Here is a 27,990-nt window from a genome sequence, read left to right as displayed (position 1 = left end):
GGCAGCAGCGGCGGCAGCGGCGGGGGGGGCGTGGCCGGGCTCACCCGGAATGAAAACCAACGGCGGCCGCTGCTGCATCCGGGCACTCCGCGGGTCCTGGTGGCGCAGTGGTGTCGCAGGTGAGGAAACAGCGGCCGAGCCTCCAGCCCTGGGCCGGGGTCTCCTTGCCGCCGCCCGGTGGCCCTCGTCCCCGGCGCGACCCCGACGCCTCCCCGCCCGCGGCGGGCGCTGGGCGTCCTGCGTCGAGGCCAGGCCGGGACCGGGGCGGCGGCTGGGGGTCTGGACGCTCCCGCGGTTCGCGGGGCCCGAGGTTTGCGCTGCGCTGGGCTGGGCGAGGATGGCGGGGTATTTCCGAAGGACCGAGGCCGCGTGGGTGGGAGACGGAAGTGTGAGCACATAGACGCGAACCGCCTGAGCCGGCGAGCGCGGATCCGGGCGCCCGTGTCCGCAGATGCCATTGCGGTTCATTTGCAATCAGAGCCAGATTTTCTCCGCTATTTAGTGGGAGAACACGGGTGCTCTTCTCCAGCCTTGACGGTCTGATCCAGTATTTCCCACTTCCTTCCCTTACTCTTATTTTTAAATACAGGAACTTTTAATTTTACGTATAAATATATTTGAGGAGCACTGGGTAGAGGTTGCGTAGATCAGTCTATTGCAAAAGCGAAAGTGAAAACTTAAGGAGGTTGATAACGTTTCACTTTCAGTTCCGAGCAGCGAATGGATTTCTGCTTTGGGGGCTGTAATGTGGGGCAGGGTGTGGCACCCACGGTACTTCCAGTTCTCCAGTTCAGATGGAAAACGGGTGTTTTAAACCTTTTTTCCTTTGGGTTGGACTTGAAGTCTGTATCCTCGCTTTTCTGTTGTCTGTAACTGAAGGTTTGTCGGTTTCACATTATGGTTTCATCTTCCTCAAAACATGAGTGGGGCCCCCGGTGCAGACTCTGTTGATTTGCTGGTGGGTGGCGTGCGGGGCGCCCACTGGGTGTCTGAGACCCTTTGGTCAGGTGATGGCAGAGAGCTGTGCATTCAACCTTCCGAATATTTTATTCAGAATTTCTGAACTGTTGTGAGCGGGGAACTGGTTTTTGTGTAGTGGTCATGTTATTTGTTTGTAAAGCGAATACACGGCGCCCTTCTCTGTGCTTTTACTGTGTGAGAAGCAGTTGGTGCTGCAAGGCCCCTAGGCAGTGACGGCGGACCTTTTGAGCTCGGCGGGTCGGCATTTTGAAAAACCCTAACTTAACTCTGGTGCCGTGTCACGTATAGAAATTTTTTGATATTTGCAACCACAGTAAAACAAAGACATATTTTTGATATTTTATATATTTAAATGCCAATTTAACAAAGAAAAATCAACCAAAAAATGAGTTCGCGTGTCACCTGACACGCGCGTGCGTCATAGGTTCGCCATCACTGACGTAGGATTCTCTCTCGGTCACCTGGACAAACGCACCCCACCCTCTTCGGAGGTGTTTGTTCCTTTCTCCTTCCTGTCCTGATGACCCTCTTTCTCTCCTCCAAACTGATATAAAATTGAATAGATTTGGAGTTTCTTTTAAAATCCTTGTTTATGGGATACACTGAAGTTATCACACTTGATTTTAAAAATCAGGTGAATTGGGGCCCTGGCTGGTGTGGCTCAGTTAACTGGAGCGTCATGTGGTACCCCAAAAGGTGGCGGGTCGATTGCAGTCAGGGCATACACCTGGCTTTCAGGTTTCATCCCCAGTCAGGGTGAGTGGGTGAGGCAGCCGATGTTTCTTTCTCTCCTCCTCTCCCGAACTCCTTCCCTTCCACTCTAAAATTAGTAAAACAAATCCTCGGGTGAGGATTAAATTTTAAAAACCAGAGCCACATTGGCCAGGGCTGATTTTTTTGAGCATCATCCATTGCATTGAGAAGTTGCTGGTTCCATTCCTGGTCAAGGCACATGCCTGGTTGCAGGCTGGATTCCCAGTAGCGGGGAGTGTAGGAGGCAGCCAGTTGATGTCTCACTCTCACATGGATGTTTCCCTCTTCTCCCCTCTCTCTAAAAATCAATAAACTGTTCTTTAAAAAAAAAAAAAATCAGGTGAATTGGGTTTTGGGGAGTATGGAATACAGGTCCTGAATAGAAAAGTTACTTATCTGGGTTACATTAATTCCTGTTTTTCTTTTTTCACCCGAGGATATTTTTTCCATTGATTTTTAGAGAGGGTGGAAGAGAGAGAGAGAAACAATTGGTTGCCTCCCACACATACCTCAACCAGGCCAGGGATCAAACCTGCAACTGAGGTATGTGCCATTGAGCAGGAATCAAACCCGAAACCCTTTGGTCTGAGGGTTGACACTCTAACCACTGAGCATACTGACTAGGGCTAACTCCTATTTTTTTTTTTTGCTCTCTAGAACTTATCTTCATTCTCAGTACCTAAGAACTTTCTTTTTTGTTTTGTTTTGTTTGTTAATCCTCACCTGAGGCTATTTTTCCATTGATTTTTAGAGAGAGTGGAAGGGAGGGGGAGAGAAACATCAATGTCAGAGAGACACATCCATTGGTTGCCTCCCACATGCATGGCAACCGGGGCTGGGGATTGAGCCTGCAACCAAGATATGTGCCCTTGACCAGAATTGAACCCGGGACCCTTCAGTCTGTGGGCTGACGCTCTATCCACTGAGCCAAACAGGCTAGGGCCCTAATAACTTTCTTTAAAAAAATTTTTTTGATTGATTTGAGAGAGACAGGAAGGGAGAGAGGAACATTGATTTGTTGTTCCACTTATTTAAGCATTCATTGGTTGCTTTTGACCAGAGAATCCACAGCGTTGGCGTATGGGGACAACGCTCTAACCAACTGAGCTACCAGCCAGGACAGGACCTAATAACTTTCTACTTCTTTTTACTGCTTGTCTGATTTGGCTGCACTTTCCCTTCCAGCTATTCCCTGACCCTGGCAGCCTCACCGAACCCTTCGACTGCTCTGCTACTGAGGTTCGAGTAGCCAGCTCCGTTGCTGGCAGGTGCTTCTTTGGGAGAGGGCAGTTACGTACATAGGACAGAGAAGCAGCAAGAGACTTGAGGCAGAATGCAGAGTCCAATGTTGTAGGCAGAAGTCCCAGAGCTAGTGATGGTGCTGGCTAATTATGTGACCTTAGCTGGGTCATTTTTTACAAACCTAGGGCCTGGGTTTTCTCAGCTGTAAAATGTTGGTTCAAGCAGTTGGTGTTAAATATGTAGGTCTGCTGTTGTGCTGTTGTCACAGAGTATCGTGCAGTACTTTTCCTGTATTGTAAGTGCTGAATTTTAAAAATTCAGATACAAAGAATATGTATTATTGATAGTCCACATAAAGTTTTTCTTTATGCTTATCTATCAGAGTGTTTGTTTCATGTTAAACTAGCCAAAATACAAGAGACTTTATAAGCTCCTGTTGAGTTTCTTAGAAAAGTTCACTATTTAGGGATTCATCTTTCTCTTCTTTTATCTCTTTACGTAGCTTAGAGAATAATAGGTTAACAAATAAAAAGGTGTAATAGACCTTGCTACATATTAGCAACTTTGAAATACATATTTAATGTAATGTATAATTGACTGTATAAGAAATATATATCCCAATACATATAAATATGTATATTTTAGAGAAGTCTGGAGCTAGTTAAAAATCTAACCTACAAGTAATTCAGATTAAACTGGAGTGGGAAGAGTGTAGGAGCACTGCTTATGCTACAAAACACATCAGCATGTAGGTAGTTATAAAGCACCTTGAGATGTGTGGGGGTATCATTGCTGCACTGTTTTGCTTTCAAGGATGGCGCAAAAGAAGTATCTCCAAGCAAAATTGACCCAGTTTTTAAGGGAAGACAGAATTCAACTTTGGAAACCTCCATATACAGATGAAAACAAAGAAGTTGGTTTGGCATTGAAGGTATTTATCTTTTAAGACATAGATAATTAGCAGTGTTACAAGTCTCCTTGGTGTCGACATAAGAATGTCCAAACCTGTAGAAATTTGTACAAGTTTATTAGAGTTTTTATTTGAACCAAACAGAGTACAAACCTGGAAACAAGATCTTAACAGACTGAGAAAAATGCTTCCCAGAATGACAGTTTGCAGTTTCTTATATACATTTGGAATTAAGGGAATTTAAGGGAGATTACATGAAATCAAGGGAGAAAGCAATGTGGGGGATGAGATTATTTCATTTTTTAAAAATATATTTTATTGGTTTTTTACAGAGAGGAAGGGAGAGAGAGAGAGAGAATTAGAAACATCAATGAGAGAGAAACATCGATCAGCTGCCTCCTGCACATCTCCCACTGGGGATGTCCCCACAACCAAGGTACATGCCCTTGACCGGAATCGAACCTGGGACCTTTCAGTCCGCAGGCCGATGCTCTATCCACTGAGCCAAACCGGTTTCGGCTCATTTTTAAATATATTTTTATTGATTTCAGAGAGGAAGGGAGAAGGAGAGATAGAAACATCAATGAAGAGAGAGAATCATTGGTTGGCTGCTTCCTGCTTGCCCCCTCCTGGGGATAGAGCCTGCAACCTGGGCTTGTGTCCTCTTGGATCATAGGTCGATGCTCAACCTCTGAGCCACAGTAACCAGGCCATATACTCTCTTTATTATCTTCACAGCACTATCTAAAGTTACTAATCTGGCCCTAACCGGTTTGGCTCAGTGGATAGAGTGTCAGCCTGCGGACTCAAGGGTCCCAGATTCAATTCCAGTCATGAGCATGTACCTTGGTTGTGGGCACATACCCAGTGGGGAGTGTGCAGGAGGCAGCTGATCAATGTTTCTCTCTCATCGATGTTTCTGACTCTCTATCCCTCTCCTTTCCTCTCTGTAAAAAATCAATAAAATATATTTTAAAATAAAAAAGTGAACTTACTAATCTGGAGACTACCTTTGACCTGCTAGTGTGGCAGTACCAGTGCCAGTGAGTGAGTGAGTGTTACGTGTGCAGGGTGAGTGTCCTGGGTGGGGCTCAGCCCCCCTTGGTAACATGGTCTGCTAGGGAACAATTGCTCCCTCTCCTGTGGCTCTGTTCATTTTCCCAAACTACCATATTTTCCCAGTAGTTATGCCTCAGTTTTTCATGGCATCAGAAATGGCCTTTTTCGACATAAGTGAAGTTTCTAGAAATTGAAAATTTTCTGCTTTTTTGAGCAGAGAAAAACATTAATTTTTTAATAGAAATCTATTGGAATATCCTAGCATACACTTCTGCTTTCTCAGTCTGAGTATCTTGAGATAAATGATATAACATTTATCAGGGATGAAGGATTGTCATGAGGGTGTCAGATTGTCCTGTGTTGTGACACAGTGATGCACTTGGAAGGTGACAACTGTATCAAGGTCTTAAGAGTTTTCCTATCTCCTATCCCTGACAGGCCTCACTTTTTACTTTTTGCAACCACCTTCTGACTTTTCTGAATTTGCTTATTATTATCTCTTGGCTCAGAAGTTAGGTGTGGCGTGATAAGAAAACTATTTGGTTCCTGGCACAGAACTCCTAAAACCCTGGGCGATAGGAGTATCTTTTGTTCTAATTAGGCAGCTCTTGGCAACAGCTTCAGGATGGGGCTGGTCACCAAAAGTCCAAACTGATTAGAGGCTTGGGACTCAGCCCCACCCTCCAGCCTCTGGGAAGGGGGGAGAGGAGAGGGCTGGAGAGCCAGCTAATCACCCGTGCCCAATGGTTTAATCAGTCCTGCCCACATAATGGAACCTCCATAAAAATCCCTTAAGTGGTGGGTTTTGGGGAGCTTCCAGATTGGCAAACTTATCCATGTGGTGAACCCCAGACCCTTTCAGACTCCACCTGTTTCCCTCTCTAGCTAGATGTTCATTTGTGTCCTTTAAAATAAACCATAATAGGAAGTGGAGCACTTTCTTGAGTTCTGTTGAATAAGTCTAGCAAATTATTATTTTACAAGCAGTATCAGTGATTCAGAATTTTCTTGAATTTCCTGTTAAGAAAGTTATTTATGTTTACCCTGACTTGTCCTCACAAGTTAGAAAACTTAGAGTGTTTTCTCTGTTTTGTGTTTTCCCCCTCCAGTGGAGTTGATTAGTTCCCTCTTTCTTTTTAAAAAATGTTATTTGTTGATTGATTTTAGAGAGAGAGAAAGGGAGAGAGAGAAACATTGATTTATTGTCCCACTTATTTAATGGATTTATTGATTGCTGCTTGTATGTGCCCTGATCGAGAATTAAACCCGAAACCTTGGCATATCTAGGATGACGCTCTAACCAACTGAGCTACCTAGCCAGGGCATGTCTTAAAATAATTTTTATATATTACAGTCGCATAAGTTATAGTCCACTTGTCTTTTTTCCCTAGAATAATCTCAGTTATTTTCATTTTTTCTCTTGAGTCTGTTTTCTTATCCTTGATACCTTGCAAGATATCAGGCCTGGCCACTTTGCTCAGTGGTTAGAGTGTCGGCCAGGCCAGAGGATTGACGGGTCAAGGATTCGATTCCTGGTCAAGGGTGTGTATCTCAGTTGCAGGTTCAATACCCAGCCCTGGTCAGGGTGCAAACGGAGACAACCAATAGATGTTTTTCTCTCTCTCTTCTCTCTCTCCCCTGTTCCCCCCTCCCTCCCACTTTCTCTAAAAATCAATGGAAAAATATCCTCACTCTGTGGGCGAGGGGGAAAAAAAAGATATCAGGCCAGCCTGGATTTCACACTCATCAGAGATTTTTGCCTTCGAGTCATCCATGTGCTATTCTGTATTTTGACCTCCATCTTATTTTGGGTTGGTACTACACTGAACTGTTTTCTGGTTTTTCTTAGGACCTTGCTAAGAAGTACTCTGACAAGCTAGAATGTTGTGAAAATGAAGTAGAGAAGATAATAGAAGAAATACGTTGCAAAGCAATTGAGCGTGGCACAGGAAATGAAAATTATAAGACAACAGGAATTGCTACAATTGAGGTATTTTTACCTCCACGACTAAGAAAAGTGAGTAATTTTCTCAAGTTTATGTAGGTAGTAATGCCTAGTTAACTTAGTGAGGTAATCAAATAAATTATGATATATTTTTTAAAAAGCTATAATCCAGCCCTGGCCGGTGGCTCAGTTGGTTGGGTGTTGTCCTGTGCACCAAAAGGTTGCCAGTTCCATTCCCGGTCAGGGCACATGCCTGGGTTGTGGGCTTGATTCCCAGTAGAGGGTGTGCAGGGGGGAACTGATTGATGTTTCTCTCTCTATATATATATTTATATCTATCTCCCTTCCTCCCTCCCTAAAAATAATAATAATAATAAAGAAAGCTATAATCCAAAGTTATTTTATTTGTCTGATTTTTAAATAGGACAGGAAGAACCTCTTAGAAACTCGATTGCACATCACTGGCAGAGAATTGAGATCTAAGTAAGTATTCGTGTGCCTGGTGCCCCAAACCTTTTAAGTTGGGGCATTTGATTCTGGTGGCCAGCCTGGAAGAGAGAGAGGGCAGGTGTTAGTCTCCTCACTTTATGGAAGGGAACTTGAGGCTTTGAGGCTGCAGGACTTACAGGCTCACACTGGTAGTGAAGGACAAACGAGAACTCGACTCCCACGACTCTTCTTCATTTCCTGGTAAAACTCGAGATCAGGTGGGAACTCCAGGTCCACCATCTAACAAGCACTTGATGCATGTGTGACTAATGAATGACTAATATAAATAGGAGACAGCTGGGGGTCACCAGGTCCTTAACTTTGAATTTTATTCCTTAGTACCCTGATAACTTGCTGAGCCATTCAGCAAAGTGTTTCAGACTGTTGGCCCATCTATAGAAAGAAAAAAATACCTGCCTGTCACCTACTAGCGAAATTCTAACTTTTGAGACCTGGTCAGTTGTTTCACTCACTGGTGAGTGTCTCCAGGGCTAGCCAGCCCATATTTCTGAAGCTGATTTTTCTCATTTTCTTCTTTGGTCTGCATCAGGCTGTTAGGGATGGATTGAGGATTGTGTGGAACAGCTCCTTATTATGGGCTCCTCCAGGGGGCTGCAGAAGGTACAGAGAATGGATCTTCTCCTGATGGGCAGCTAGGGTCCTGCTGTTTAAATGGCTATCCTGCACCAGTGTCTCCACTTCATGAGGAAACAAGTAAATAGCTAGTTTTAAAAAGGACACTGTCTCTTGCATATCATGAAGTGATGTTTGTGAGTCAGTAAATTGAAGTACTGGGTGTTTCTGAGTAAAATGTATAAAATAGCTAATCATGGTTAAACTATTTAAGGGAAAATAACAAATTTGATTACAGTTTTCACTGGTTTATTTTACAGAATAGCTGAAACCTTTGGATTTCAAGAAAATTATATCAAAATTGTCATAAATAAGAAGCAACTTCAACTAGGTATGTTATGACAAAAAAATGCAGAATTTAAAAATAAAGTTAATATAGAAATAATGGCTTTGCATCTTTTTTTCTCTTCCCCTATTCACAAATGTCTAGTGGTTTTATTGCATATATAATCCAAAACCAATTATTTTAGAGTTTACTAAAATAAAAAAGTAAAGCGGCAAACAGCTTTTCTAATATTCATTGTCTGCTCTGTGCTAGTGGGGAAGAAAGACATTCAGTATTGTAATGCTTGCTTGGTGGTGATGAACTCATTTAGCCTTTATTTTTTTTTGTCTGGGAAGCTCTTTATTTCATCATCTATTTTGAATGATAGCCTTGCTGGATATAGTAATACTGGTTTCAGATCATTGCTTTTCATTACCTTGAATATTTTATACCATTCCCTTCTGGCCTGTAAAGTTTCTGATGAAAAATCAGCTGATAGCCTTATGGTAGCTCCTTTGTAGGTAACAAATTGCTTTTCTCTTGCTGCCTTTAAGATTCTTTTTTTGTCTTTAATTTTTTGCATTTTAATTATGATGTGTCTGGGCATGGGCCTTTTTGAGTTCTTCTTCTTTTTATTTATTTATTTATTGATTTTTTACAGAGAGGAAGGGAGAGAGATAGAGAGTTAGAAACATCGATGAGAGAGAAACATTGATTAGCCGCCTCCTGCACATCTCCTACCGGGGATGTGCCCGCAACCCAGGTACATGCCCTTGACCGGAATCGAACCTGGGACCTTTCAGTCCGCAGGCCGACGCTCTATCCACTGAGCCAAACTGGTTTCGGCTTTTTGAGTTCTTCTTGCTTGGGATTCTCTGTGCCTCCTGGACTTGTGTGACTTTTCCTTCACCAGAGTAGAGAAGTTTTCTTCCATTATTTCTTCAAACATGTTTTCTATCCCTTGCTCACTTTCTTCCCATTCTGGTACTCCTATGATGCGAACATTAAATAAATTTCCCGTTGTCTCACAGTTCCCTTAAGCTATCCTCCTGTTTTGTTTTTGTTTGTTTTTTAAATATATTTTATTGATTTTTTTAGAGAGGTAGGGGGAGGGACAGAGAGCTAGAAACATCGATGAGAGAGAAACATCGACCAGCTGCCTCCTGCACACTCCCCACTGGGTATGTGCCCACAACCAAGGCACACGCCCTTGACCGGAATCGAACCCGGGACCCCTGAGTCCGCAGGCCGACGCTCTATCCACTGAGCAAAACTGGCCAGGGCTCCTGTTTTTTAATTGTTTTTTCTTTTTGGTTCTCTGAGTGATTTTTTTCTACCTGTCTTCTAATTCACTGATCCAGTCCTCAGCTTCCCCTAATCTGCTGTGTATTCCTTCCATTGTATTCTTTATTAGTGCAATGTCATTCTTCATAGTTACTGAAAGGTTCAGAGTGAGTTGGGGTTACACACCTATGGCATGAAGTCATAACATGTCAAAAGAGATTTTTATTTCAGGCACCTAATTGCAGTTGGGCTGAGACCAGGAAAGGCATCAGTGAAGAGAGCAGGGAGAGATAGGTTTTTATTCATTTTTGCTGGCTGTAAGTGGCTCTGCTGACATAAGGGTCCAGCCCGTCCTTGGTTCCTCCCAGCGTCAGGTGACTAGTAGTTATCTGAGCCATGCGGTGCTCAAGGTTGCAGGCTTTCTGCAAGATATCTGTTAAATACAATAAGTTTTTTTCTGCCCTGTTTTATTCTCTTTAACCCTTTGAGTTGTTATGTCTTCTCATGCTGTTGAGCATCTATGAATGCAGTCATTATTTTGAACTCTATGTCTGATAAATTTCTTATTTCCATTTCATTTATCTCTTCTTCTGAAGAATTCTCTTGTTCTTTCATTTTTGGTCTTGGTTTTTGTCTCCCCATTTTGGCTTCCTGTTTGGGTTTGTATCTATATATTAGGTAGAGATGCTGTGTCTCCCAGTCTCTAGTGCATGACAGTGTCAGATGCTGAATTCCCTGTTTGGAGCTATCAGCAAACCACAGCTTGTGGCTCCCTCCGCTGGGGCTGGGTACCTTTGGAAAGGACCAAGATGTGTACAAGGGTCTGCTTTTCCTAGCCCTGGGCCCTGACTTAGATCAGGCAAAGACTCAAAGTCTCCAGAGACCTGCCTCTGCCTGTAATCTGATTGTATTCAGTCTTGATTAACCTCAGGCTATGGACCACAGGGTGGGGCAATTTCTTCTGCCTTCAGGCTGATTGTTATTCTTAGTCTTTTAATGCAGCAGTCACCAGCCGGTGGTCCACGGATCACTGGTGGTCCATGAGGTCCAAAAGGTTGGCGACTGCTGTTCTAATGGGCACCAGAGAAGGATGTTCTCTGCAGCATGAGGGAGTGACTCAGCATAGTAAACCAGGGTGTTTGCCTTTCGAGTTCTAACCCCAGAGCCACCCAAACTTTATTTCTGCTCACACAGTTCCAGTCCAATCTGCCTTCCCTCTGCTGGAGCCCTAGGTGAGTGGCTGCACATGAAATTTTGTGTGCTGGCCCTTTAAGAGGGTGCCTGCATTTCCAGCCATCTCTCCTTGGCAGACAGCAACCCTGTTGCTTTTCACAGCCAGATGTTATGTGGGCACCTTTCTCAGTTCTGGTGCTCTGGGCTGAGGAGCCCAGCTTGGGGTTTAGACCCCAGAGTTCTCAGTAGGAACCTCCCACAGCTGAGATATTCCTTCTGTTGACTATGGAAGGCTGGCCAGCCCTTTCGCACCTCCACCCTTCCTACCAGTCTCTATGAGGTCCCCACTTTCCATACTTGGTTATCAGGGTTCTCTCCAGCTAGTCTATAGTTGGTTATTCAGGATGGTTTTCCTGTATTTTAGTTGTAATTCCAGTTTGGTCTTGGAAGCATGTTAGTGTAGCTTCCAATTACTCTGATGCCATTTTTAATCTCCGTACTGTGGTTTTATTATAGGTTTAAAATCTAGTAAAACAAGTCCCCTCTTGGTTCCTTACCAGTGTGACTTGGCCATCAGTAGATCTTTATGTCAAGTTTCTTTAAAATATATATATACTGGAGGCCCAGTGCACGGATTCATGCACCAGTGGGGTCCCTCGGCCTGGCCTGCAGGGATCAGTGGACCTCAATGCCATTGCAGCCCGCCCTTACTGGCCAGCTCGTCAGGCTCCAGCCCGCTGTCTGCATCAATCCGCACTAGCGGCAGGTAGCCAGGGAGGAGCCCGAGCCTGGGCTGGGTGACGTGCCGCTCCCGCTCATCCCGGCCCTGCTTCACCTGCCACCACTGTGGCTTGGGTACATGAGGAGTGTCCGTGGGAGAGGCTTGTGCCGCTGTAGCTGCGCTTGCCAGCCATAAGCCCAGTGTCTGTCAGCTGAGCAGTGCGCCCGCTGTGGGACTGCACTGACCACCAAGGGGCAGCTCCTGTGTTGAGCATCTACCCCCTGTTGGTCAGTGCGTGTCATAGCTACTGTCCAGCCGTCTGGTCGCTTAGGCTTTTAGATATATGGGCTAGAGGCCCGGTGCACGAATTCGTGCATGGTTGGTGTCGGCTGGCCTGCCCCGATGGCCAGCAGGGGGACGGGCATTTTGCTCGCCCCCGATCGGGGTGTAGGGAGCTGATTGGGGGCTGGGGCCAATCAGGGCCCGAATCATGCTGGTTGGTTGTCACAGTGAATGACATAGCCACTGGTCGTTCCGGTTGTTCCACCGTTCCAGTCGCTGGGATTTTATATATATAGATAGCCCTAGCTGGTTTGACTCAGTGGATAGAGTGTCAGCCTGCGGACTAAAGGGTCCCAGGTTTGATTGCGGTCAAGGGCACATGCCCAGATTGCAGGCTCAACCACCAGTGGGGGGCATGCAGGAGGCAGCCGATCAATGATTTTCTCTTATCGATGTTTCTGTCTCTCCCTCTCCCTTCCCCTCTCAAATCAATAAAAATATATTTAGCCCTAGCCAGTTTGGCTCGATGGATAGAGCGTCAACCTGCGGACTGAAGGGTCCCAGGTTCAATTCCGGTCAAGGGCATGTACCTTGGTTGTGGGCACATCCCCAGTAGGAGGTGTGCAGGGGGCAGCTGATGTTTCTCACTCATCAATGTTTCTAACTATCTCTCTCCTTCCTCTCTGTAAAAATTCAATAAAATATATTTTAAAAAATAAAGTAAAATTATATTTAAACATATGTATATACGCATATATACATATATATAAACACACACACACATATATATATGTGTGTGTATATATATATATTATATCCAAATAGCATTTTCCAGAACTGTGTTCAGATTTTTATATTTGTAGTTCCTAATTTTTATTTTAAAATCTGTTTGCATTTGTGTTTACCATTTTTCATTTTGGTGGTGGTTTATTTGTATCTTTGACTTAATTTTTGCTAGGTTTATATATTTGATTTTATTTTTTATTGATTTCAGAGAGGAAGGGAGAAGGGAGAAAGATAGAAACATCAGTGATGAGAGAGAATCATTGATTAGCCACCTCTTACATGCCCCACACTGGGGATCGAGCCTGCAACCTAGGCATGTGCCCTGATCGAGAATCAAACTGATCTCCTGGATCATAGGTTGATGTTCAACCACTGAGCCATGCTGGCTGGGCTTTGATTAATTTTTTTCATAGAGCCAGCTTATATATTAGAAAACTGGGTCCTGGAAGATAAGTAGCTTACTCAGGGCCTCCAAGTTAGAAGTGATAGAACCCAGGGTCTTTGCTCTTAACCTCGACAGTGACTTCTCCCAGTGCACTACCGCACCGTGGCTGCTTTTTCACTGCTCTGAGTTGGGTGGGTTACTTCTCGAACCAGGGGGTAGGAAAATTCGCGTATTACATTTTCTCGTTTTCTTGTTCTGTTTAGTGTAGTGCTCTCCCAGTGATAGTCTCAAATATGTATTGCTTCAGTCTGATCTAATGATGAAAATAAAGCAGATTGGAAAGAATGAATTAGTCAGCTCTGTTTTCACTGGGTGATTTTACCCACTGGTTAATGGTCATAGAGTTACACAACCAAAGTTAAACGTGTCCTCGCCATGTGACCTGGCAGTTGGCAAGTGCTAAGGCAGGTTTAAGAATCCCGTTGAGCATGGAGAGAGTGGCCTGCTACGTGGAAGGGCTTTTTACAGCGTGCATTTCTCTTTTCACAGGGAAAGCACTTGACGAACAGGGAGTGACACACAACGTGAAAGCCATGGTGCTGGAACTAAAGCAGTCTGAAGAGGACGCAAGGAAGAACTTCCAGGTCGAAGAAGAAGAGCAAAATGAAGCCGAACTCAAAGAAAAGAGAATTCAGAGGACAAAGAGAGGACTAGAGATACTGGCAGAGAGAGGTACACGGGGCTTTGGGCTTTTCACCTCACTGAGTACTTCAAGGTAGCAGCCAATCCTACCATGTGGGGACATTACAGTTCTCATGGCTTTTCTTCTTAATATTTTAATTTTATTTATTTATTTATTTATTCATTTTAAATGTATTTTTATTGATTCCAGAGGGGGAGAGAGATAGAAACGTCAGTTCAGTGCACGGGATGATGCCCCATCAATTAAGCCACACCAGCCAGTGCTCTCATTGGTTTTCTTCCCAATAGTTTTAACATTTTAAGTATGTATAACCGTCATTGCTTTTTAACATTGAATTCATAAAGTTCCCTTTGGCCTTCTTGCAGGTGAGATGGTGGATCCAGAAACCACACCATACTTAGAGATAGCTAACCAGACGGGCAGATCAATTAAAATTCCTCCATCAGAAAGAAAAGTAAGTACTGTAAGAAATTTTCAGCCCTAGCTCATTTGGCTCTGGATAGAGCTTTGGTTAGGCTTGCGGACTGAAGGGTCCTGCGTTTGATTCTGTTCAAGGGCACACGCCGGGGTTGTGGGCTCGATCCCCAGTAGGGGACATACAGAAGGCATCAGATCAGTGATTCCCTCTCATCATTGATGTTTCTATTGCTCTCTCCCTCTCCCTTCCTTTCTGAAATAAATAAAAATATTTTTTTAAAAAAGTTAGGGCTTGTTCTTTTTTTTTTTTTTTTTTTTTTTTTAAGGGGAGTGGAAGAGACAGAGGGGAGAGAAAGAGAGAAACATTGATATGACAGAGACATTGATCTGTTGACTCCCACACACATCTGACCATGGGGTGGGGATCAGACCTGCAACCCAGGTATAGGCCCTTTTTTTGTTGTTATTACATATTTGTATTGATTTCATAGAATTAGGGAGAAGGAAAGAGAGAAACATCAGTAATGAGAGGGAATCATTGATTGGCTGCCTCATGCATGCCCCCTACTGAGGATTCTGCCTCAAACCCGGGCATGTGTCCTGACTGGGAATCAAACCCTGATCTCCTGGTTCATAGGTTGATGCTCAACCATTGAGCCATACCAACCAGGCCAGGAATCAAATCCGCAACTCTCCAGTGCCCGGGCCGACATTCTAACAACTCAGCCATACTAGCCAGGGCACTTACAGCTTGTTCTTGGATTTGCTGTCGGAACAGAGCTGGTTTTCTAGTCATTTTATCTTGGAATGTTACAAAGGATCAGAAGCAGTTTTCTGTCTCCAGCTTAAAAACAGGATATAACCATACAATGCACAAAGCATATTCACTCTGTGATTTCCAAGGCAGAGGTACAAAACAGCGACCTCACTGTCCTGTAGCAGTGACTTGGAACATTCCCAAGTGGTGCGATGCCCTGCCTTCAGTATTGGGGGTTCGGTGGGGTTGATTTTGCTAGAGGGCCAAGTCCCCTAAGGGATGGATTAGAGTGGGAGGCTGGGGAAACTGTAGTTTGGGGAAAGAATGACAGGTGATTCTACTGTGTCTCCCTTGTCTTTCCACTTCCCCAGTCCCTGTTCTAGAATTTGGAATAGGTAGGAGGGTGGTTTTACCTTGGAACACATCCAAGGGGTTCTCTACGTAGCAGCACTGTACAACCTGGACCCTGAGCTCGGTCTCTAAGCTGCAGTCCAGTAACTTCTTACAGCAAAAAAACTAGTGACTGGGTCTAGGTAATTTTAACTTTCCTACCTTTAAAGGACAGTCTTGAGGAGGTTTCACTATATGAATTACAGTGGGGCCTTGACTTACGAGTGTCCCGACTAACGAGTTTTTCGAGATACAAGCTGTCTCTCGGCCGATTTTTTGCTTTGAGTTGCGAGCTAAAATTCGGGTTACGAGCCAGCTTCAGATACCCCACCGCTAGTTGGCGCAGCAAACGTCACAGTGAACGCCACAACATCAGCCCAGCATCACGTGTCTCACTTGTTCACTTTTTGATTTGACATACGAGTAATTTGAGTTACAAGCTCCGTACGGAACAAATTAAACTCGTAAGTCAAGGCCCCACTGTACTATGTTAAAATTATTGAGGATTAAAGTTAAGTTTTAATAAGAGAACTTTGTAGCTGCCAATGTATTGGTGTTTGCTTTATTGTTTTTTTAATTTTTTAAAAAAATGTTATTGATTTCAGCAATGAAGGGAGAGGTCTAGAGAGATAGAAACATCAATGATGAGAGAGAATCATTGATGGACTGCCTCCTGCACACCCCACAAAGGGGATCCAGCTTGCAATCCGGGCATGTGTCCTGACTTGGAATCAAACCGTGACCTCCTGGTTCATAGGTTGATGCTCAGCCACTGTGCCACTCCGGCTGGGCTGTTGTTTTTTAAATGTTGGAATTATTTGTCCAATGCTCTCTTATATTAAACTAGTGGCCCGGTGCACGAATGACGTGCACATTGAAAGGAAATTAATTAGAATTCCTGGGGTGACACTGTGGCTCGAAGGGCATCTGCAGAGTGAGTGGGGTCCCTCCAGTAGGTGGGGTCCCTTGGTCTGGCCTGCGGGGATCTGGCTGAAACCGGCTCTCCACCATCCCCCAAGGGGTCCCAGAGTGCGAGTTGCTGTCATACAGGGTGTGGAATGCAAACACAAGTGTGCAGTAAACCAGATTCTGGGTGACAGTGCCCCAGGAACAGCATAACCCACGGCCAAAGGTGGAATCGCATGGCCCCGCAAGGAATTGGGCTCCCTCCCCTCTGGTTTGGGGTGCATCACCCGAGAACTGCTGCTGCCAAGTCACTGCAACTCGGCAGCTCCTGCGTTAAGCGTCTCCCCCTGGTGGTCAGTGTGCGTCATAGGTACTGGACGGTCAGACGATCAGACTGTCACTTAGCCTTTTATGTATATACTAGAGGCCCAATGCACAAAATTCGTGCAAGAGTAGGCCTTCCTTCCTCCGGCACTGGCTTCCCTCTCAGCCCTGGCTTTGTCATGCTTTTATTATTATAGATAGATGATGACGTCCAGGTCATTTTGGAAAACTTTTGCAAGGTTGAATTACATAAGTGAAATAAAGCTTTAATTATATTTTCTTATTTTTTAAAAAATATTTTTATTGATTTCAGAGAGGAAGGGGGGCGGGGGGGAGAGATACAAACATCAGAGAGAATCATTGATCGGCTGCCTCCTGCATGCCGCTACTGGGGATCAAGCCCACAACCCAGTCATATGCCCTTGACCGGAATCTAACCTGGGACCCTTCAGTCTGCAGGCTGATGCTCTATCCACTGAGCCAAACCAGCTAGGGCTAATTATATATTTTTTAATTTGGGCTTTTAAATTAGGTGTGATCTTTTTTTAAAAACTTTGATTTCTTTAGACTTAATATGCTTTTAATATAATGTTTTATTATAGTTTAAAGTGATGTTTTTATAAATCCTGTCTTTTTCCTAGGCCCTTACGTTAGCTATGGGATATCATGAGAAGGGCAGAGCTTTCCTGAAAAGAAAAGAATACGGAATAGCCCTGCCTTGTCTTCTGGACGCCGACAAGTATTTCTGGTAGGCACCTTTGTACTTGGTGAACACCACGTATAAGGAAGAGGCCCAAAATTATCCGCAGCACCCTCCCAACTTCTGTACACCACAGACTTCCGGTTTCACCCCAGGCAACGGTTAATGTGAAAGAGTGGTTACGGTGTAGGCCGATTTGTAAAGTATTTCTTTTTTAAATATTTCTAATTGATCTCTCTTCCCTGTAAAGCGTGTTGTAAACATACGCCTTATGTTTTTACAACACACATGCAGGTCATCATGTTTGTTTTCTGCAAGGTGTTGTCAGCCTGAACGGCCCAGTCTCCCGTCCCCACCAGCTTTTCACCCGTTGGCTTTGGTGTCGATGACCATTCCCCAAATCCAGTGTTTCTTTGAGGATGCAAAAGTGATACCTTCCTACTCCTTCTGCATTTGTTGCTAGAATTCTTCTGAAAAGAAAGTTTTCCTCATCAGCCGTTTGGTTATGCTGAGGTACTATTATACTGAAAGACAGAATAAAATGCTTGCTTCTTTTTCCTTATTTTCTTGTCCTCCAGAATAAATGAGTGTATCGCTTCTCAGCCTTTTGCCCAAGATCAAGTGCAGAATAAATGAGTGGCCTCCCTAGCATCCTCCAAACATGACGTTACCAATGAGGTTTTCTTTCTTTTTAAGTATCAATATGGATTTTAATACATTTGATGTGTTTCATACGTCAGTGCTTAAATTGGCCATCTGTGGCCGGTGGGCAGGTCTTGCATCCTTTTGACCTAATCCTGGTAGTCTCTGGTCTCTGGTGCCCACAGTGTTCCAGAGTCATCGTGGGCATTTCCAACTCCACACCATGAGCCAGCAGCTTCCCAGGGACTCCTGTCCTCATAATGCAGTGGTTCTCAACCTTTCTAATGCCACGACCCTTTAATACATTTCCTCATGTTGTGGTGACCCCCAATTTCATTGTTACAAATTGAACATAATTAAAGCATAGTGATTAATCAAAAAAACTATGTAATTATATATGTGTTTTTCCAGTGGTCTTAGGCGACCCCTGTGAAAGGGTCGTTCGACCCTCCAAAGGGGTCGCAACCCACAGGTTGAGAACCGCTGGGAAATGGTACTGAGAGACTACGATCCAGGCAGATGAGACATTTGAAAAATAGATGTTTGAAATGATCAAAATGACTTTAGTGTCATTTTCTTTACGATTTTGATGAATTCCCAAGATATACTGTACATTCAGGAAGATAAGTACAAATGTCTATAGTTTGCCAACTGTATTGGCAGCACCCTTGGGTTTTAAGTGAGTAAATCCCAAATTAAGCAAAAAGATTTATTGTCTCAAATATTTGGGAGGAAGGGTGACACTAGAAGTTGCTAGGACAAGGGCTTGGTGCCTCTAGGCTTTTCTTAACTCGCCTCTGTGTCTGCTGCTTGTGGAGCGTCCCTGTCACTCTCCACTGCTGCAGGCAGTGCCGGCTGGAAGCTAGGTCCTTAAAATGCAGGCACATTTTTCATTTCCTTCGATCGTTGTTCCTCATTCATTAGGGAAAATTTCAAACATATATAAAAATAGGGACTGGTGTAATGAATTCCTTGTACTCATAATTCAGTTTCAGCGAGCAAGACATGGCTGGTCTTTGTTGGTCTGTATGTGCCTCTCACTCCTCTGACCCTGGGCAAGTCCTCACAGTGATTCTCAGGTCTCGGGGAGCTTCTGAGCAATAATGATAATTCCTTCAGTTCACAGTAAAGCAACATGTTCAGTAAGTAGTAGATATAATCCAATAATACCTGTCAGTGTCTTTAAGTAGAGAATGACTTTTCTGAGAATCTGTTTATTAGGCCAACTTTTTAGCATAATTTTTGTGAGTTTCCCCTCTTCAATGAGGAGATCAAATCTAATGCAAGTCGGTCATGTAACTAGAAGTTTCAGTGTATTTCCTTTCGAACATTTGATGTTTCCCCTCTCTTCTCCAAAAGGGCTAGTAAACTTTGTCATACACCTCGGAGAGTGGTATGTAGTATGATCAAGAGTCATTTCTTTCTTTACTTAAAATAAGAAATGGGAGTTGTGCTTTTGGCCAAGAGGAAATAACCAGGACCAGATTTATCCTCCCACCTGAAATAACTGAAAAATTGGGCAAAATGTATGAAAACATAGATTTTTTGCAATTCAGGACAGTAGTCCCTGAGGTGGAGAAACAGAGGTGGGAGCCGTGGTGGTTACAGCTGCTGGGCAGGAAGCAGCCCTGCGTGGTCTCCCCCAGTGGAAGATGAGCTGGGAATCAAGGAAGACTAAGGTGGCAAAGGAGAGAGCTTTGTGGAGTCCTGTGCCAGGCCTTCACCACCCTGTTGTTTGTGTCCATAGGTAATACATACTATATGCATGTAAGATCTTTGGCTAACCTCTTCCCACACCTCTCTACTCCCCTCTGAGGTTCGTCAGTCTGTTCCATGTTTCCGTGCCTCTGATTCTGTCTTATTCACCAGTTTATTTTCTTCATTGGATTTCTTGTTCATTTATTTTGATTTATAGATTCAGTTGTTGATAGATATGTATTTAGTGTTATTTTAATGTTCTTCTACCACTTTCTCCTCTTCTTCTTAAAGACTACCCTTCAACATTTCATGTAACTGGTTTAGTGCTGATGAACTCCTTTAGCTTTTTCTTGTCTGTAAAGCTTTTTATCTGACCTTCAATTCTAAATGAGAGCTTTGCTGGGTAGAGTAATCTTGGTTGTAGGTCCTTGCTACTCATCACTTTGAATATTTCTTGCCACTCTCTTCTGCAAAGTTTCTCTTGAGAAATCATCTGACAGTCGTATGGGTGCTCCCTTATAGGTAACTAACTGCTATTCTCTTGCTGCTTTTAAGATTCTCTTTGTCTTGCCCAGTCAGCATGGCTCAGTCGTTGATCATAGGCCTAAGAATAAGAACCAGGAGGTCAGGGTTCGATTCCCAGTTGGATCACATTCCTGGGTTGCAGATTCGATCCCCAGTGTGGGGTGTGCAGGAGGCAGCCAAGCCGTGATTCTCTCTCATTATTGATGTTCCTATCTCTGTATACCTCTCCCTTTCTCTCTGAAATCAATAAAAATATATTTAAAAAAACAAAAGATTCTCTTTATCTTTAACCCTTGTCATTTTAATTATGATGTGTCTTGGTGTAGTCCTCTTTGGGTTCCTCTTGTTTGGGACTCTCTGCACTTCCTGGACTTGTAAGTCTATTTTTTTCACCAGGTAGGGGAAGTTTTCTGTCATTATTTCTTCAAATAGGTTTTCAATTATCTTGCTCTCTTTCTTCTCCTTCTGGCACCCCCATAATGAGAATGTTGGTATGCTTGAAGTTGTCCCAGAGGCTCTTTACACTATCTTCATATTTTTTTTACTCTTTTCCTTTTCTTTCTTTTTTTTTTTTAATAGACTTTATTGATTTTTTACAGAGAGGAAGGGAGAGAGATAGAGAGTTAGAAACATCGATCAGTTGCCTCCTGCACACTCCCCACTGGGAATGTGCCCACAACCAAGATACATGCCCTTGACCGGAATCGAACCTGGGACCTTTCAGTCCACAGGCCGACGCTCTATCCACTGAGCCAAACCGGTTTCGGCTACTCTTTTTCTTTTTTGCTTTTCTGATTGGGTGTTTTTGTTTCCTCTTATTCCAAATCGTTGATTTGATTCTTGGAATCCTCTACTGTTGAATACTGTAAATTTTTCTTTATTTCAGTTAGTGTATGCTTAATTTCTGTCTGGTCCTTTTTTATGTCTTTGACATTCTCACTTAGATCCTTGAAAGTCTCACTAAGTCCCTTGAAGCTCTCATTAAGATCCTTGATTAACCTTATAACCATGGTTTTGAATTCTATATCCAGTAGTTTGCTTGCTTCCATTTCTTTCCTTTGTGACATGTTTCATTGTCTCCGCATTTTGGCTGCTTCCCTGTGTTTGTTTCTGTGTATTAGGTAGAGCTGCTATGTCTCCTGGAATTAGTAGAGTGGCCTTATGTAGTAGGGGTCCTGTAGGGTCCAGTGGCTCTGTTATAAATTATCTAGATTTGTTCTCAGCATCAATATTAATAAAGAAATGAGAGAGAGAGAAGAGAGAAAAGAGAAATTTCTCATATCCAGGTGATTATAATTTGCACTCAGGGTTGGAAACCACTGCATTAAAGCATGGTGTCCCCATGTTTGCTTAGGGATCTGACACAGGGATCTCAGCTTCCACTTTCTGCTAGGTCTGTTTCCCCACATAGCAGAGTGGTGTGTGGGTGTGTGTGTGAGATTATAAATATAGCTCCCTTCATAGACATCTGGGTCTCTGTTTTAGAGCAGCCAGTCTTTGGAAATATACCAGAACTGGAGAAGAATCCTAGGAACTCCCAAAGGGTGTTTAAGGCCCTGTTTCGGTGATGACATGCCTTTCTCTCCCCAGTGAGTGTTGCAGAGAGCTGCTGGACACGGTGGACAACTACGCAGTGCTCCAGCTGGACATAGTGTGGTGTTACTTCCGCTTGGAGCAACTGGAATGCCTTGATGATGCAGAAAAAAAATTAAACTTGGCCCAGAAATGCTTTAAAAATTGCTATGGAGAAAATCATCAGAGACTGGTCCACATAAAAGTACGTTACTGTAATTTGTTAGAGTTGTTATTGAGCCTGTTTCTAGAACTTGAGTTCGTTCCTACCACAGTATTCAGACTGCTGCCCAAAGGCGATTGATTGGCTGTTACTTTGGTCTGTGCAGCATTTAACCCAGAGGAACACGGTTACCTACTCATGGAATCCCTCTGATCACCTGACTGAGGGGGCAGGTGACTGTTCTGTTGAGTCTATTAGGAGATTAAAATGCAGAAAATAGGTATTTTGAAGAGTAACAGTTCCCACGAATGAGTCACAGCTCAAGTGCCGTGTTTGAATAAGTATTTCTCTCAGGTGATTTCCACAAGTCATCAGAATTCTGCCTGGGGAGGACAGGTATCATAAGCTATTCCTGGTTTGGGTTTTGCATTCTTCTCACTGACTAGCGGGCCACTGCCCTGCAGATTGGAGACAGGTTTTCTGATATCATTTCTTCCATGTGGGCCAGAGGATGTCATTGTCCTCTGGGATCTTCACCATGACCATCAGCAAGAGTGAAAATACAGACATCTTAGGAATTCCGTTTTACTGCTGTGGAGATGAATGGAATTATAAATGCGACTGTCATTGACCTGTAATGAGAAATAAGACAGTTTTATCCTTTTTCCCTCCCAATAATTTTAGGGAAATTGTGGAAAAGAGAAGGTGTTGTTTTTAAGGCTTTACCTGCTTCAAGGCATCCGAAATTACCACAGTGGACATGGTGAAGAGGCTTGTGAGCATCTCAACAAGGTAAGAAAGGAGCATCAGAGCAGTAACCACTTCACCTACGTTTTGTTTTGTTTTTTAAATCTTCACACGAGGACATGCTTCTATTGACTTTTAAGAGAGAGGGGGAGAGAGAGAGAGAAACATCTATCTGTTGCCTCCTGTATGCACTCCAGCACTCTGGGGATCGAATCTGCAACCCAGGCATCAAACCAGGAATCAAACCCACAACCTTTTGGTGTACAGAACAATGCTCCAACAACTGAGCCACCTGGCCAGGGCCACCTCACTTTTTTTTTTTTTATCCCTAGAAGTTAGGTTTTTTTTAAAAATATATTTTTATTGATTTTAGAGAGGAAGAGAGAGGGATAGAGAAACATCAATGATGAGAGAGAATCATTGATCAGCTGCCTCCTGCACACACCTACTGGGGATCAAACCCGCAACCCAGGCATGTGGTTGCAGGTTCAAACCTGGGACCCTTCAGTCTGCAGGCCAACGCTCTACCCACTGAGCCAAACCGGTTAGAGCAAAGTTAGGTATTTTATAAACTCAACTGGAGGCCTGGTGCATGAATTTGTGCATGGGTGGGGTCCGGCTGGCCCACCCCAATCGGGGCTGATCTGGCTGGACCAGGGGCTGCAGGGAGTTGGCCTGCCGGCCTCACCCCCTGGTCGAACTCCTGGTCAAACTCCTGGTTGAGGGGACAATTTACAGATTAGCCTTTTATTATATAGGATAGTTTGAGACTTGTGATGACTATATATCTGTTTCCCATCCCCTCTCTCTCACATATACCATAAACATATTTTTATTTGTTATGGGTCAGACTGGGTACCACACAATAAGGAAACCTTAAAAAGATGGTGACTTTAATTGGCCTAGAAGTTTCTTTGTGTCATCCAGCCACCTAGAGGCAAGTAGGCCAGGGCAGCTGAGGCCCTGCTATGGCATTGAAAGGTGGTCCTGTCAGTGCCTCTTCCAGCCAGCAGAGGGGGCAAGTGAGTCTTCAGAGAGAGGACCAGAAGTTATGCCCCTCAGTATTGCTGCATGCAATCATCTGGACTTAACCAGATGGCTACCCCCAGCTTAAGAGAGGGTGAGAAATACCGGTGCACAGCTCAGATTCAGGGGATTTATTGCAAAAAGGAGAGGATGAAGGGTATCAGCCCCTTCTACACTATTCAGCCTATTTTCTCATGTTATGTTGTGGATAAGTCATATGAGCAGAGTGTTGTCTGTCTACATTTTCGTGGAGAGTTTTTAGAGCCTGACACTCCCTAATTCCCATTGAGAATAGTTTAATTTCCTCCAGGCTTAGCTCTGTGTTTGTATTAATGTTGCATTGGTTATATGACTCTTCTATTTTCCTGTCTATAGGCTCGTCAGCTCTTTAAAGAGCTATATATTGATCCATCAAAAGTTCACAATTTGTTGCAGTTGGGTTTTACTGCCCAGGAAGCCCGGCTTGGCCTCAGGGCCTGTGACGGGAACGTGGACCACGCAGCCATCCACATTACCAACCGCAGAGAGGTACCTTAACGTGGTCTCAGGACCCTGGTTTGCCGCCTGTGCCTGTTAGTAGGTGTGAAACCTGAAGCATAGCCAGCTCATTTCTGAAGTGCCTTAGCTCTCGGATATGAAAGAACAGGAAAAGATAATTCCATAGTAGGTATTAACAAGGAACTCCGCCACTTCAGGCTGGGAAGTCAGGAGGAGCTGGTCATTTTAACTGCGTTCAGTGTCAGTGCAGTTTCTTATCGCCTGCTCTGGTGGCAGGTAGCTCCTAAGTACAGTGATCCAAGCAGCCTCGCTTTCCCATTCGTATCATAGTACAGTGCTGGAAACCCTTGCAAAGGGGGTCACATTTTCCCATAGGGCCATGGTTGTGGTTTGAGATGATATTCTTGCCTAGAAACATGAGTCAAATCATAGGAACAATCAATATTATGTTATGGAAGCAAAGGCACAAAATCGTCGTTTAAAACAAGTAGAAGTAAGTATAGTAAAAGAACTAGGATTTTGCAGTTGGAAGGAACATCACATGAATAATATGCTAGTTTTACAGTAAAGAAGCTGAGGTCCAGAGAGAGTGAATGATGGGATAGTGAGAGGTGGAACCACTTTCTTCTCTCTAACACACGGAGCTGGTGTAGATTACCTCAAGTCCAGGAGCTGTCAACCCAGCCACAGAAATCTCCAGGTTAAGACAGAGACTCCAAAGAGCCCGGTTCTGTGTGCTTGCAGTGGTCTCAGGCTACTTCAGTACTTTGGGAAAGCAAACATCGCTGATACCGTATTTATTACTGTACCATTACTTGATTATCTGTAAGATTTCATTAGCATTTGGAAAGCCGGTGTTTTAAAATAATTTGAAAAGTAATTCTCATCGTTTCTTACACCTTATAAACCCAGAGTGAGGTGGAATCAGCAGCTATGGCATCACCCAGGACCCCTCCCCCATTCAGAATCCACATTTTACCCAGAGCCCAGTGATTCATCCGAGGCTGAGCAGCCCTCCCACCCATGCAGAGCGTTCTTCCAGCCCCTCCCTGGAAGGGGTCCGCCCACCTCTCTGGGACCCAGCGGTGAGCTTGCTGGTTCTGTGTGGTAGTTCTGGTGCTGGCTGGTGGTAGCTGTGAAGTGCTCTCTTTCCCTCCGACTGAAGTCTCCTGCTCCCACGGGCCTGCACCGGGAGCCCCTCCAGGGTGTCTGCCCTGCAGCCCTCATGCTGTTGACTAGCCGAGATTGGCAGGGGGTCACCTGCCGTCAGCCCCACAAATCCTGTAGAGCATAGATTGAACAGGCTTTGTACAACACCTCAGTCCCCACTTAGTGAATTTTGCTGTTTTCCTGAAGGAATTGGCCCAGATAAGAAGAGAGGAAAAAGAGAAGAGAAGACGCCGCCTGGAGAACATCAACTCTTTGAAAGGAATGGGCTACTCCACTCACGCAGCCAAGCAGGCCCTCCATCAGGCCAGCGGGAACCTGGATGCGGCCCTGAAGGTAACACCCGTCCCCGAGGGGCTCCTTGGCTGCCCTGAGCAGCCCCTGTTCTCGGCCCAGGCACCGCTTCCTCCAGTTCTCCATTTAAGCTCCTCTCCAGTGGCCTTCCCACTGCACGGAGCCCCACTCCTGTGGGCCCCTCATTCCTGGTTTGGATCTGAGGGTCAGTACTGTCTTGTTCTCGAACCCCGTGACAGAGACAGCATGATGGGCCTCATCTCGTCCCTACCTTTGGCAGGAAGCCTTTGAACACCTGCCTGCCCACCCACCCCATTTGGGGTCCCTCTTCTCTGCTTCCACAGCACCTTTGCATAGTTCACCACAATGTCCCCACGTGTGTGAGCTCTGTGGCTGCATCCGCCTGGCACGTAATAGCTGCACAAGTGAGCAGGTGTTTGTGCTGAATAAAGGCTATTTTTGTGTGTTTTAGATTCTTCTCAGTAATCCTCACATGTGGTGGTTCAATGATTCCGATTCTAACATCAACAACCATCAAGAAAGCCCTTCCCAGGAAAATATTGACCAAGTAAGTGAGAGTCATTTATACCCGGCTCCGCCTGCCTGGCCTCAGGTGGGATTGGTGGGGTGACATGGTTGGCAGCGGGACAGGGCTGAGGCCTGGCTCCCCGGACTCCTAGTGTGACGTAGGCCCATCCCAGGGTCCAGCCAAGCACCAGGAGTTGTGGGGGGTGGAAGGGGAGCAGGAGGAGTAAGAAAGGTCTGTGGAGCTCCTCGGTCCACGCTTGTCCCCCTTCACATGAGGACACCGAACTGTGGCCGCTTAACCAGTGGCCTTAGTAACGAGGTTTGGGTAGCACCTTCCTCAGCCCATGAGCTTGTCGCCTTTCTGATGACCAGGCACCAACAGGTGTGAGGCCGTCTTCCTCCACGCGTCCCAGGCCGAGTCATGGTGCTGGTGAGCGGCGTGTGCAGGCCCGTGCCGAGGACACGCATGCCGAGGGTTTTTTTTGTGTGTTTTTTTTTTAAAGGCATGTCGTTCTTTTTTTTTTTTTTTTTAATATACTTTATTGCTTTTTACAGAGAGGAAGGAGCGAGAGAGAGAAAGTCAGAAACATCGATGAGAGAGAAACATCGATCAGCTGCCTCCTGCACATCTCCCACTGGGGATGTGCCCGCAACCCAGGTACATGCCCTTGACCGGAATCAAACCCGGGACCCTTCAGTCCGCAGGCCGACGCTCTATCCACTGAGCCAAACCGGTTTCGGCATGCCGAGGGTTTTAAAAACCTATTCCCCTGACAGTAAGGCTGTCCTGGCCGCACGGGGGACAGGAGTGTTGGACATGTGCCATCTCCGGGCAGCCCAGCCTCAGCAGTGGCCACCGCCCCGTGTTCTCCCCCAGCTGGTGTACATGGGCTTTGACACGGGAGCAGCCGAAGCTGCCCTGAGAGTGTTCAAGGGAAACGTGCAGCTGGCAGCTCAGACCCTCGCTCACAACGGAGGCAGTCTCCCTCCTGACCTGCAGCTCCCGGTGGACGAGTCTCCATCAACGCCAACCACGTCCCTCTCCGATTCTGCAGGTCAGTCTGGGCCTCCGCACACGGAGGAAGTGAGGGTGGGGATGTGACATCGGGAGACCTCCCTGGGGACGAGCAAGGCGTGGACATCCAACCCGGCTGCATGGTGTGGCCAGGGAAGTTGTGGCCGAGGCTGACGTGGATCAGTGCGGTCTCTCCGTGGGTTTTTCTCCGCTTTCTGTTTTCCCGTGACTCACTTGTCACTGTGTGACTGTGTTGCAGGTACCTCTGGGGTCTCTACAGATGAAGATATGGAGACAGAGGCTATCAATGAAATACTGGAAGATCTTCCAGAACACGAAGAGGATTATCTTGACTCAACTCTGGAAGACGAAGAAATTATTATTGCAGAGTACTTATCCTATGTAGAAAATATAAAGTCAGCAACAAAGAAAAACTAATGAACAGAAAGAAGCACTGAGTTTCTGCTTATAAATTCCATCATTATGAAAAGTGTAATGCAGGTTTTCCCTTTTCTTCTTCTTTTCATCTAATTTTGCTCCAGAGTGCTTCATACTTGAGTATAGGAGGGGCAGGCAGCGGGCAGGGACATACAAAGTTAGTGGAGACTTGGGGTGGGGGCCAGGGTGTGGTCCCTCAGGGTGATTTGGGAAAAGAGCTCCCTGCTGGGTTTCTTTCCTGCCGGAAATGGGAAGGACTGGAGATTAGGGCGGCCTGGGGAAAATCTCAGGTGAGATCATGGGGAGGGAGTGCTCTGTCGCCTCACCTTGCCTGGCTCTCCTGCCCTGAGCCCACTGCTCATCATTTCGTTCTTCCCGTGATGCAGCTCTGCCTGCCCGCTTCACTCTCTGCCCTGTCCCTGAAGGTTCTTTAAATCTCCAACCATTCCAAGTGCTTTGGGGGCATAGAGATGGGGCATCGGCTTTAGCAGCCAATCCGAATTATGCCAGACGCTTCAGCCTGCAACGTCAGTGTTTTATGCTCTTAGTTTAGTAAAATATGCTCTTGAAAT

The 27,990-nt window shown here is 45.0% G+C and overlaps 1 protein-coding gene across 2 annotated transcripts; it reads left to right on the top strand.

Annotated features, from left to right (window-relative positions):
• Positions 1 to 27,990, top strand: NUB1 (negative regulator of ubiquitin like proteins 1). 2 transcript variants are annotated; one of them, XM_081101740.1, is made up of 15 exons: positions 1 to 119; positions 3,790 to 3,907; positions 6,795 to 6,962; positions 7,315 to 7,373; positions 8,273 to 8,343; positions 13,458 to 13,640; positions 13,977 to 14,065; positions 17,047 to 17,153; positions 21,561 to 21,747; positions 22,390 to 22,497; positions 23,854 to 24,006; positions 25,333 to 25,479; positions 25,910 to 26,005; positions 26,843 to 27,020; positions 27,240 to 27,990. In XM_081101740.1, the coding sequence occupies exons 2-15, from the start codon at positions 3,791 to 3,793 to the stop codon at positions 27,416 to 27,418; spliced, it is 1,842 nt and encodes a 613-aa protein (XP_080957866.1). In that variant the 5' UTR covers positions 1 to 119; position 3,790; the 3' UTR covers positions 27,419 to 27,990. The 2 variants fall into 2 exon arrangements, with proteins under 2 accessions (XP_080957866.1, XP_080957867.1); XM_081101741.1 differs by having other exon boundaries at positions 37 to 310.

Source organism: Myotis nattereri (genome assembly GCF_964212035.1).
Source record: "Myotis nattereri genome assembly, chromosome: 11".
Taxonomy (NCBI): domain Eukaryota; kingdom Metazoa; phylum Chordata; class Mammalia; order Chiroptera; family Vespertilionidae; genus Myotis; species Myotis nattereri.
Note: the sequence above shows the minus strand (reverse complement) of the source record. Positions and strands in the feature narration are given on the sequence as shown.

Coding starts and splice junctions, on each gene's coding strand:
- NUB1 (XM_081101740.1), top strand. CDS start 3,791: ATGGCGCAAAAGAAGTATCTCCAAGCAAAATTGACCCAGTTTTTAAGG. Junction 6,963..7,314: donor TACCTCCACGACTAAGAAAA/GTGAGTAATTTT, acceptor ATTTTTAAATAG/GACAGGAAGAACCTCTTAGA. Junction 24,007..25,332: donor ACATTACCAACCGCAGAGAG/GTACCTTAACGT, acceptor GTTTTCCTGAAG/GAATTGGCCCAGATAAGAAG.